We start from the raw sequence: 12,327 nt of genomic DNA, 5'->3' as shown, positions 1-12,327 counted from the left end.
ATCGTCATCAATGTATTTGGCAGAATAAGATAATCTAACAAACTATCCTGTTTATTACGTTGCAACAAGCAAGTTTCCTACAAATACTTACTTCACGTCGCCTTTGAATAACTTATTGCTTGTAGGTTTTTTATTTCGTAGGAAAAACACTGGCCCCAAAATCTACAGTATAAAATCTTCATCATCTATGTACTCCTCCACGAAGGAGACCTCATTTTTCATTGGACCGTTTCCCGAACCAGGAACCTTAATGTCCTCATCGTCGTTCTCACTCGGTTCATCGGGATTTGTTATGTCATCATTGGATTCTTCAACGTCTTCTTTTTCCAGCGTTTGGATTGTCGTTGGGGGGACAGTAGTTTTGCCATCCTCCGAGTTCGGTGCTTCCGTGGGCTTGATAAGGGTTGGCGGCTGTGCACCAGTTTTTGTGCCCTTGCCGGTGCTGGGAAGCTTTGGAGCCGCCAAGAATGGATTATCGACCTCATCCGTACAGTTCTTCACCGTGATTATTTTGCCATCGGTTACCACGGCACACTTTGCCGTGGAGACCCCCCAATCGTTGGTCTCCTCGAAACAATCCGGATTGTAATAGATCGAATTGGATGAACCCATCGACGGGTCACACTCATTCATGCCCGGCTGGGGTCCCCAGGCTGGATCGATACGTTCGTGGCCGTAGCATCCGTAGCCGCAATTTTCGTAGCTATCAGGGCAGCTACCGGACAAGTAGCACGGTACTTGATGGTAGTAGAAGGGCTGTAGAACGGGTCCTCGGCGATACAATGGACCCACGTTGAACGCATCGTCATAGCACCCGACGCACTGCGGTTGCATCCTGGAGTGACCATAGGCTGTCTGATAGCCGCGACCATAGTGATCGTAGCAACCGGCACAGATTATGGTCATGTTTGCTTTCTTACCGCACACTACGAAAGGCCACTCTTCGACGTACACGCAGGTCGGTTTCTCTGGCTGGGGAACGTAGGCGATCTTCTCCTCGCACTCACCGGTAGCTCGTTTGCATCGCTTCCGTTTCTGAATGTGCACCACCTTGGCCGTGCACTGGGGACCGCAGGTTTGGAACTTTCGGTGCTTACAGTGCACTCCCTGGGTCGACGTTTGGCAACTCTTGGGACGTACAACCGTGCAACAGGGCTCATCCTGCTCGAATGGATCGTCACCCTGCTCCGTAAGATTAGCATAAACGTGGATGTTGTTCACGTTCGTGTTGTTGATTGTTGTTGGCATGTGAATGTTATTCGTATTATTAACGATATTGGTCAATCGGATCACCGTCGTGACGTTCAATGGCAAACGGTAGTGGAAGTTACTCTCTTCCTCATCGGGGTAGTCATCGGTCAGGTTCGTGCCCGGCTGAACGATGATCGTGCGATTAAGTGATTTGAGCTCAGGTTTTTGCACGATTTTCAACGGCTTTACCGGAACAAGCACCTCAAAGGGTTTAACAGTCTGTACTACCGGTTCCACTACATGTGGTTGTTGGCAGGGCATGGCGATTTGCCGTTTCTCTCGAACCATCCCTCTACTTGCCTCTATGCAGGCACGGTAAGCCTCATACTCGGGTTCATCGCAAGTTTTATCCTTCAGTTCCTCGCACGGTGTGGGAGCTGAGTCGATCTGATTTATGTAACTAAAACAGAGTACCACTAAAATTATTCCTAACAGATTCATCTGCGAATGAAAATTAGAACAAGCAGGAAGATTAGAAGCGTATACAAAAATGGACTCATTCCCACGCGATACAAATTACAAACGACACCGCCAATGAGTGCACCAACGTTAGTCACGTTGCAGCTAAAGCTGTTTTCCTTATTCGTTTATTAACTTATACCAACATCACACTCCTGATCAGCCGATCAATCATGGCATCGGTAAAATCAGTTCTGGAAACCGCATGGCCGGTAATAGTTAAGCGATACATCAAATTCACCGACGCATGCGTCTACTCTTGCTTGTCACAAATGTCACCGGGCCGGTATCACTAACGAATCTTTTCCCCATTTTCTTATCTTGCAAGGGATTGAGCTGTTTTTTTTTCTTTAATTTTGCCGAACTCTGATACCCAAAACTCGCGGAGGGCCACGTTTTGATATAATCAATTTAGTTACCACAAATGAATAGCAATTGTCAATAGTTTTGTGAATTGGTCATTAATTTAGCTGCTAGATTCATAAGCATGTATTCATCGATAGATCACTACACATAGGTCACGATCGCCACCTAAACTGCATTGTACTGATGCACCGATGGTGTCTATATGACAATTAAAACTGTCGAGCGAATTCCGAACTCAGTTGACCATTGGAAGCCAAGTTACCTTTGAGAACACAGCAGGACTCAAGTAGATGAACGAAACCTCCGTTCTAAACTGTACGACTCTCTGGCTGACGCTCGAACTGCTGACTGATATCCCTTACAGCGGTGACCGGTCCAGCCGACGTTCATAAAATTGTCGTTATCAATTTCGGAACTGATATCATTTGCTAATAAGATATCACCCCTTTATCTTGTAAACTAAATGGCACGCAGAAAACGAAAGTATTCAAGGTATTAGAAAATTTAAGCGGAAGAGTTTTCTTTTACAAATTAAGTGTTTTTTTTAAAGAAAACTATACCGTTATAGAAAAAGTTACTCTCACAACAAGGAATGAAAAAAACTGGATGAAGTGACCCATCCCATTGTGCGGCCATGCTGCATGTTGAAATCAAATAATTAATTGTGTCACCCAAGGTCAAACCTCTATTTAAGAATCTAACCTTTTCCTATATCCAAGATTATCTTAATCAATGGTTAAATCGGCGATTGTAAGATATTCAAAATTATGACATGTCTTGTGTCGCTCGTTACAACTAATTCAGTAAAAGAAAATGTTCATGACTCTCCGACGTAGTTCGAGTAGGTAGTTTGGGGGTAGTTATCTGTGGTGTACGTTTCTAACTGTAATCATTCAAGGACATCGTTAAACCGTTGCCTAACGTCGAGTTGTCGTGATTGGAATGTTTTATAATAGTACTAGGTCAACGTCGCTGAGAACGTAAGTCTCTAATCATGTCTCTCTTTTTATCAGCTGTGTAGAGATTATTGGATTAAAACACACTAGTTCCCTCTGCACTAACTCATCATGGTGTATTTCAATACCAGTTGTAAATTTCATTTCAGAATTGTTAGTTTCTGCTAGGCCAAACATCGTACCCTTTTCTCTCCTTTCGGTCAACACTTTGCAAAACCTCTCCTTGTTTCGTTCTCTGCTTCATGTTTTTATTATGTTCAATGTAGAATAGTTTACAAATTACTGTTCCTTTATTGACTATTCATTTCAATAAAAGGTAGTTTTATAACAAATCTATTTTCGTCATGTCTATTTTAAACAGCGTTAGCGCGAGGAAACACCACGCCGCAGGTGTGGAATCGAGTCTCGAGTCTGCCACCCCGCGGTATTACGAACGGCGCACGAATCATAAATTGATTTACTTGTCAGCTCCATAATCATGTTGGTCATCATATATATACTTCTTCTGAATCTAATCATCGACAGTGCTGTGGCACATTCGTAAACCTAGAGGATTAAAGTTTAGCTACGCTTACATTGCAGTTGGTTAGTCAGTAGGGAGATAGGAGATAGAAAAAAAAACATGAAAGATTATCATTCCTCACACCTTATTGGAGAAGATATGATAAAGGTAGCTAATCAACTACATTCCGAATAGAGTTTTTAACTAAATTTTCGGCAACAGTGCGCTATGGCGCCAGTGCGGCAACAGTAATGAAATGACGCTTGTGCAAGATCTTAGTGACCTTTCGGATGGTTTATTTAAAAATCTTGTCGGTGCGTGTGTTATAGCTTATGGGTAGCTGTAATTTCGATGACTATCTTAATCTATGGAATTAGCACAGGAAATTCCCTGAGCGAAACATTTCAACTAGCTAACGCACTCAGTTATATGGTAACAGAGACGTTGGATTTGTAAGATGGCGGTATGTAAATGTTCCTGTCGATTATCAGAGAAGAGGGCTCGTTAAGCCCTGAGGTTTTTTTCGTAGACGTAGAAGAGGTCTCGTTAAGCCCTGAGGTCAGGAGTTTCCTTGTCAAGCGACATAGAACATGTCAATAAACTAAGGACATTGCAGTTGCATGCAAATCAACATTTCATTCTTCCTGCTCCACATTATTAAAAAAGTGGTGCTTTTTTGAATGTTTGTTTTGTTATTCGAAACATGTGCATTTTGGGAGAACACGGTAGGTCGTGCTACATTGACTACATATTATTAATTTTTCTAGACAGGTTTTATTGTTCGTGATAAGAACTTATCTTTTCTAAATATTTAATTCTACATATTTTGTATTTTTTTTTATTCATAAAATTTGGTTCTCTTTCACGTAATGAATTCAGCCGCTATCGTACATTTACAATAAACTTAATTAAATTAGAAACTTAACTAAGAATGGCTTTTGAGTTTGATAATTGATTAGGAATCGTAAGGAAACAATTACTCATCTCTTAACTGCAGATTTGAATGATGATGATGATGATGATGAGTCCCACCTCTTACCCCAACACAGGTTTGAGAATGGCGGAGTTATCGTAAGATATTTGTCTCAAACTTTAAAGCAAATCACGAAGTGGTGGTATCAAAGTGACCCTTCACGAAAAAGACCAGTCAGCTCTCTTTTCCTTGCGTACAGCGGTTAGCACAACTTCCAAAAGATAGAAATCATGGAACCACTCTAAGGAGTGCGCGGCCAAAAAATGCTCTCTCCTATTCGTGTAGCCGGTATCTCCCTTGTCCAACATATGGAGGGGAGTTACCACTTTCCAGGATCCAGGCAAATTAAGCAAACCTTATCCATGAGACAATTGGTCGCGTCGAAAAAATCATCCATGGATGAATTCGAGGCGCCTGTCACGTGATTGCACAAGAGCGACTGATGCAGTTCGTACAGAAAGATCAACTTCAAATTTCCACTTTTACGCGCGAGTGTCTCAAAGATATGTTGTTCCATTTTTGTTTATTTACATTTAAATTTGCAAAACAAAAATCTCATCATAATCATCTGTGAGATCGTGATGACAAGTGCGATGCTTACAAACATTAAATTTTCACAATACACAACTACGAGACATTACACATTCTACTGGGTGCTTCTTAACAACCTGCTTAACGTACACGGCACACAAGCGCTTGAACTCGCGAACGTTTGCAGCCTTGGCAATCTCTCTAGGCATCCATTGCAGAACATCCAGCATAACAGCAGACGGCGTGTACCGACTACAACACAACACTAACCTCATTACCCTATTTAGCACTTTTTGCAACCTTTTGAGCTGTGTCCGATTACCGAGGAACAATATTGATGGACAAAAATTAAAATGCGGTGAGATAATTGATTTGTAGAGGTGAACTTTCCCAAAAAAGTTTAGGTTGTTCCCCAGTCTGCTCATCACCCCACACTTTTTTGCCACCTTTTTTTTTTTGGGTCATCGCTAAACCCCATCAATGTGTACACTAAATGTAAGCCCATCGCCCAGAGTAACTCCCAGATATTTAACCTGGGAGGCTCAGGAAATTGGTTCCGTGTTGATGGCAATGGAAAGCTGGCAGATCCACTCCCTCCACGACATTACCATATAGTGTGTTTTACCAACGTTTAATGCGAGTTTCTTGTATTTCAACCAGCCATCCAGAGCCACCAACTCTTCATTCAAAAGGGACTCTGCCTGTGTCACGTCGTTTCGCGATATAAATATTACTGTGTCATCAGCAAAAAGATTTATCTCGCAGGAACGTAAGACCTGCTTCATGTCAATTATATACATGGTAAACAAAATTGTTCTTCTTTGTGGAACACCAAGAGTGTTTTCAATAGGATCTGAAAAAGATTTTTTGAAAATTGTTCTCTGGGTTCTACCTGTCAGATAATCGCTGAACCAACTGAGTTCCCTACCCTCAATACCGAATCGTCTAAGTGTTGTGAGCAAAAAGGGTCTCGATATTGTTTCAAATGGGCCTCGATATTGTTTTAGATCCAAGAAGACGGCAAGTACCGGTTGCCCACTATCCATCAACCCCTTCCACTTCGCAAGCACCAGGTTCGGTGCGGTTTCACAGGAATGTCTTTCCCGATATCCCGACTGCTCCCGGGCGAGCAGGCCGTTCTGGTCCAGGTATTGCACCAATTGGTCCTTGATCACAACCTCCAGGACCTTCTCGACAATATGAAGCATGTTGATGGGGCGGAACTCCTCCGCCTTGATAGCTCCAGTCAACTTTGGAATAGGTACAACCGATGACACCTTCCATGTCTCCGGAAAAACACCCCTCTCCATCGATTGGTTAATCAAATCCAGAAGCGTCTCCCCTGCCACACGGAAGCAATCCTGCAAAGTTTTTGCATTTACATTTCCTATTCCTGACGTTTTGGTCAGGTCAAAACATATCTGCCTAAGCTTGCTGATGTCTGGTTGAAAAGAAAATCTATGCCTGGGAGTATCAACCTGTCTCAGCTCGACTGGTTCGTCTACCGTCGGAATGTTGCTATTAACAAGTGTGACGCTATTCACAAAAAAATTGCTGAACCCTGCTGCGATCACCGCCTCATCGGACTCGAAGCAGTTATCGAATTTCACGCATGAAGCGGTATTCTCGACGGGTTTCAACATGCTTTTAAGAAGTTTCCACAGTTCCCTACTATTACCCTGATGCTTGCTAATTTCCCTACTGAAGTATTCCTCACGAGTAGTTTTTAAAGACCTACTGTACTCGTTTCGTAGCTTAGTGTACTCACACCAATGTGAAGTCAGATTAGTCCGAACAAATGTTTTATACACTTTGTCTCTTTTCCGCTTTAGACGTTCCAGAGCCAACGTATACCATCTGCCAGAGTATCTAGTCTCCATGGTCCTTTCATAAACTAAACTATTCATAGCACTCTCTAGTGTATCCTTCAATAGATCTGCAGCTTCATGGAAATTTGTAGTTTCCCTCTGTAGACCCAATGTGATCGCCTGACAAAGACCCTCTTGAGAGTACCTATTCCAGCATTTAACTTGTTTTTGAACTGTCCTGAAACTTTCATCATTCAAGTTTAAAAGCAAAGTCTCATGATCAGATATTTTTACACAAGCATCTGTTACCACGCTAATTGAGTCTGTGTTGCAGTACACATGGTCAATCAATGTCCTGCTATTATTCGTAATACGAGTAGCTGCAGTAACCTACTGCTTCAGGCACACCGAGTCCATAAGTTGATATAATAAGAGAATACAATTTTGAATTTGGTTTTTGCTCTGATATTTTAAAGCGTTTTTATTCAAAATCAGGGCTCGTTGGTTAAATACAAACAATTCCCACCGGTTTGCAGTTGCTTTGTTATCATTGTAAATTTTTCTTCATGTAATTCTTAAGAATTATTAAATGGAAAAGTAAAAACAACCTAAGGAAAAATTTTCTGCTGAGCGTACGAAGAGCGTTTGGAATACCTAGTATTGCTGGGATAGTATTGGATTACAAATATATAACAAAACTAAAATGTTGTTATATGCTTCACGTTAATGATTGTTTGAAACTGTTTTGAAACTATACTAGTATTGATTACACTCAAACAAGCATTTCACAATTGTAAGATCCTGAATGACGTTATTAGCAATTATAACAAACCTCAGGGAAAGGAATTTCGGTTATAACAGCCGCGAGTAGATTTTGAAAATTCCAATTGCGAAACGACAAAATCATCATATCACGGAAATCATAATTTGTCATAATCTGCAAGTTAAAGAAAAACATTCATTGTACAATCATCGTTGAACGCTTAGTAAAACTACTTACCGCACGTGAAATCATCTGCACGTATTTATTATTTGGATGTCCAACAGTTGTAATCCTGTTCGAGTTGTCAATGGACATGAACTGCAAAGAACCCACTGGTGCCGTTTCGTTAAAGTATTTGGTCACCTTCAATGGGAAGTCAAACTGATTGTAGGTGACGAATAGGGTTCCATTACCCTGATAATCTTCCAAATCGGCTTCAAAGTCCAGCACCACTCCTATATCGTGCCATTTGAGGCTACCTTCGATCGATACTTCCGTATTTAGCAGAATTTCTTTGAAACGTTGCATATCTAATTCGATCGCACCGATCTTTGAAATAAATGCCGAATGAAACGACACCGTTCCAGCAATTGTTAGACCGGAGGCCGATATGCTGTTGGTAGGGAGAACTCATTTCATTAAAATTTTCTTCAGTTCCAAATAGGTTTGTTATCTACTTACTTGATAGGAGCTGTATAATCTGCGATTGGTAACGAATTTCCAGTAATGTATCTTCCTTCTAGTATCTCTACCACACGTTTTGCCACCATTTCCAGATACGACTGTGCACCCATTACTAGAATGTTACAATTGCGCACTTATTGCACAAATCCCAGTTAGCAAATTGAAATCAAACATACCCTCAACGGCTCCTTGTGCGAGACTTGGCCACAAAATAGTAAAAAAGATCAATACATAGCTTACGGAGCTGAAAAACACTACACTTTTGTTGAACATATTTTTGCCTTGCATTACGACACTTAATCCACAAACTAGATTGAACATACTGCGAACGGTAAATCTGCAGCCTACACATGGATTGATATTTTTGATCGGGTTATCTAATCTCTTGTTGATATCAACCTTACAATCACAGTGAATACATCAATTAATCGCCTATTTAATCACATTCACTAAGACTATCGCGAGAATAATGATGAATAAGACCTTTGTTGCTTTTTTGACTACGCACAGGGTTTCAGTACAAGTTATTTTGTTATTTTATTTGTGATAAATTACTTCCTTAAGTTGAGTCAAAATGTGATAAAAGAAGTAATATAACTTTGTTCAACCCGATACAACGGCTCAGTAATTTTACATAATGGAACATTATTGCGATGGTTTCTTGCAAAGATTTTTGAGAAACAACTAACAGACTTTTTAAAAAAACAACCCATGTAGTGAGACGTTTTTCTCACATTTCACATCTCATCGCGAGTTGTGTCGATTCAGCCAACCAAGGTTTCTATACCTATTTTATATTTTAAAAATATAGAGCTGCAACGTTTTTTTCTCATTTTAAGATTTTGTTCTTCAAAAATATGTTTTTTGAGAGGTATTTCGTTTGAATCACCTTAGACACTAACAAGTTATTAACAAAATGACTATTTTAGCGTTTATCACAAATTGGGACCAAGATGATTTAAGCTTGTTAAACTAACAAAGTTGTGTGTCTTGAGCAGACCTTTCATTTCAGGGGTCACATGTACAAATCGGTTCAGCAGTTGTAAAGTTATTAACAAATTTGTTATTTCAGCAGAAAATACCAACCAAGGTTTCTGCACCTACGCCTCAAAATTTCATAAACTAAGAATTACGGAAGAGTCTTTGTTGCACAGAGTAATCAGTCTTTAAAAGACCTTTCATTTGAGGGGTCTGTCGCTAAAATTGGCCACTAAAAAGTTATTGAGAAATTAGTTGCTTTAGCCATTATTTACAGTTGTGACCAAGGTGATTTAAGCTTGTTCAACTAACCTTGGTTAAAAGGTAAATATTTACATATGATGTTTTGGATCAAATCAAATTCGTGCGAATTCTATCGCAAGCCACCATGGATCCTCCGGTAAATCCGTCTGGTGCAAACCCCAGCGGCCGAGGCCGTGGTACTGGAACGGCCAATCGTCGGCCTGGTGGATATCGTAGCCGTGGAGGTTTCTGGCGTGGTAACTATCGTGGTAACTATCAGAGTAGCGTCCCAAGGGAAAAGCCGGTTGGATTCGCTTTGCCATCGACCGCTTCAGGAACATCGTCACCACCAGTGTTCACACCAACTTCCGTATTGACGACAAGCTTAAAGAATGATTCGTGTGAATACATTGGATGGAAATTGTATTTCCCGAAAGAAGGTATGATATTGTGGCGGATACATAAAGACGTGCCTTTTAAACTGTGGTTTGTTTTCTAGATTATAAAGTTGGATCAAAAACAGTCCATCACGTTCGAACGATGCAAACGCATTATGAGGAAAATGTAGAGCACTACGACATTGGCCAGACGAAGAACAGTAACTGGTTTGAGCTGAAACTCGATGTATGCGATAGTGATAGACGCTTGCGTGAGCAATGGTCCACGATGCGGCAGGATTTAACCGATAATCCTGAGTACGCACTGGCTTGCTTCGGGCTGGCGATGCATCAATTATTGGTTAAACACAGAACGAGTGGAAGTTCGCAGCAGAACGCTAAATTGTGCCTGCAAACCATTCGACCGCGTGTAGTCGGATTTGGACCGGAAGTTTCAATCGGTTCGATCAAAGTCAGCAGTTTCGGTAAACTGGTGTCCGTCCGGGGGACAATCATTCGGGCTGGCGCCTCGCAAATAATGAACACATGGTGCGCCTTCCGTTGTTCATCATGCGCCAGCGAACAGGCAGTACAGCAGAAGGATGGTATTTACACCACTCCGACATCGTGCCACAGCGGGTGCAAGGCTCGAAGCAATTTCATGCTCCTTCAGCATTCCATATTCACCCGGATGGAGTCGTATCAAACCATCCGGCTGCAGGAAACAACTCAAGGCTCACGCACCGTCACGGGCAGTGTGGCTAAAAACATCGAGGTGGAATTGACGAATGAACTGGTGGACAGTGTTTGCCCGGGGGACGATGTTACTGTGACGGGCATATTGAAAGCGCGCTCCCAGGAGGACGGCTCTACCAACAATAAGGCCAGTCTGTACAAGGCATACATCGAGGCAGTGTACGTACGTAGCAACAAAAATGTGCTCGCCAATTGGAACCGTTTGGCGGAGTTCACCGAGCTCGACATGGAAGCGATACGGATGATACAATCGGAACCGTCTCCTTTCCGACTGCTGGTACAATCGCTCTGCCCTACCATCTACGGGCACGAGGTTGTTAAGGCGGGCTTACTGTTAGGTCTGTTCGGAGGGCAAGCAAACACCAGCCGAACGAGAGCCGAAATCCACGTGCTCGTCGTGGGAGATCCGGGAATTGGTAAAAGTCAGATTTTGCAAAGCTGTGCGAAGGTGTCGCCGAGGGGCATATTTGTTTGTGGCACCAACTCTTCCAACGTTGGCCTTACGGTGACGGTCAGGATGGAAAAAGGTGTTGGAGCATCGCTGGAAGCTGGAGCTCTCGTACTTGCCGACCAGGGCGTGTGTTGTATAGACGAGTTCGACAAAATGTCCGGCCACCATGGGCTGCTGGAGGTGATGGAGCAACGGTCGGTTAGTGTGGCAAAGGCTGGTGTCATCTGCACCGTACCCGCCCGAACGACCGTTCTGGCTGCTGCGAACCCTGCCGGTGGTCACTACAACAAGGGTAAAACCGTGTCAGAAAATTTGAAACTTCATCCGGCGCTGCTTTCTCGCTTCGATTTGGTGTTTATTTTGCTCGATCGTTCAAACGAAAGGACGGACAATCTGCTCACAGCCCACATCCAGAAGGTACATGGACTGGCTCGTACCAATTCCACACCTACCCATCCATTCTTTGATGCCTCGTTCAGTTCATCGTTCGACGGAGAAGCAGAACTTTCGTTGGAAGAACGCCTACGCTTAGCGCCGGGTGAAAAGATGGACGTCCTGCCAGCGGAACTGGTTCAGAAGTATATCGGTAAGTTGTTTCTACGATCAAGTGTTCTCGACCCTTACCACAACCAATCGGCCACATTGTCCACCAGGGTACGCACGCAAACACATCCAACCGAAATTGACGGCAAAGGCAGCCGAAGAGTTGCGCGACTTCTTCGTCGAACTACGGCGGGTGCATCGTGAGATGGACATGATTCCGGTAACGACGCGCCAACACGAAGGACTGATTCGGTTGACACAGGCCCGGGCAAAGATTGACCTTTCGCCGGTGGCAACGGTGGAGCACGTGCGGGACGTTCTTGCCATCCTGCGCCAAAGCATGTTGGATGTGTTTAGCACGGACGAGGGTGAGCTCCAGTTCACCCGACTGACGAACGGTAGTGGCACCAGCAAGACGTCGTTGGTGAGAAAATTCACGAGGGTACTGCAGATGCGTTCCGCTTCCTCCGGTTCGACCGTTTATACCACGGCGGAACTGCGGGAAGCGATGGTGGCCGGCGGTATTATGGGCAACTGTGCCGAGCTGATTGACACGATGAACATTCAGGGATTTTTGCTCAAGAAAGGGCGTGATTGTTATAAATTTATCATTGATTAACGTTCGGTAAGGACGGGAAGGAAATAAATCGTAGCAATGTGATATAACTCAAGGGCACGAAACAATG

General features: G+C 42.9%; 3 protein-coding genes across 3 annotated transcripts; 1 reads left to right on the top strand and 2 right to left on the bottom strand.

Annotated features, from left to right (window-relative positions):
- Positions 1-162: 162 nt before the first annotated feature.
- Positions 163-1,692, bottom strand: LOC131263046 (uncharacterized). The gene has a single exon (XM_058265180.1). It carries the CDS (start codon positions 1,690-1,692, stop codon positions 163-165), a length of 1,530 nt encoding a protein of 509 aa, XP_058121163.1.
- A 5,635-nt stretch (positions 1,693-7,327) lies between these two features.
- Positions 7,328-8,593, bottom strand: LOC131258999 (uncharacterized). Its single transcript, XM_058260407.1, has 4 exons — positions 8,470-8,593; positions 8,291-8,405; positions 7,847-8,222; positions 7,328-7,783 (listed from the first exon to the last, which is right to left on the bottom strand). The coding sequence occupies exons 1-4, from the start codon at positions 8,579-8,581 to the stop codon at positions 7,661-7,663; spliced, it is 726 nt and encodes a 241-aa protein (XP_058116390.1). The 5' UTR covers positions 8,582-8,593; the 3' UTR covers positions 7,328-7,660.
- Positions 8,594-9,659: 1,066 nt separating this feature from the next.
- On the top strand, positions 9,660-12,324 carry LOC131263036 (DNA helicase MCM8). Its single transcript, XM_058265169.1, has 3 exons — positions 9,660-9,954; positions 10,014-11,684; positions 11,752-12,324. The coding sequence occupies exons 1-3, from the start codon at positions 9,660-9,662 to the stop codon at positions 12,258-12,260; spliced, it is 2,475 nt and encodes an 824-aa protein (XP_058121152.1). The 3' UTR covers positions 12,261-12,324.
- Positions 12,325-12,327: the final 3 nt, after the last annotated feature.

Source organism: Anopheles coustani, chromosome 3 (assembly GCF_943734705.1).
Source record: "Anopheles coustani chromosome 3, idAnoCousDA_361_x.2, whole genome shotgun sequence".
NCBI classification, from domain to species: Eukaryota; Metazoa; Arthropoda; class Insecta; order Diptera; family Culicidae; genus Anopheles; species Anopheles coustani.
Note: the sequence above shows the minus strand (reverse complement) of the source record. Positions and strands in the feature narration are given on the sequence as shown.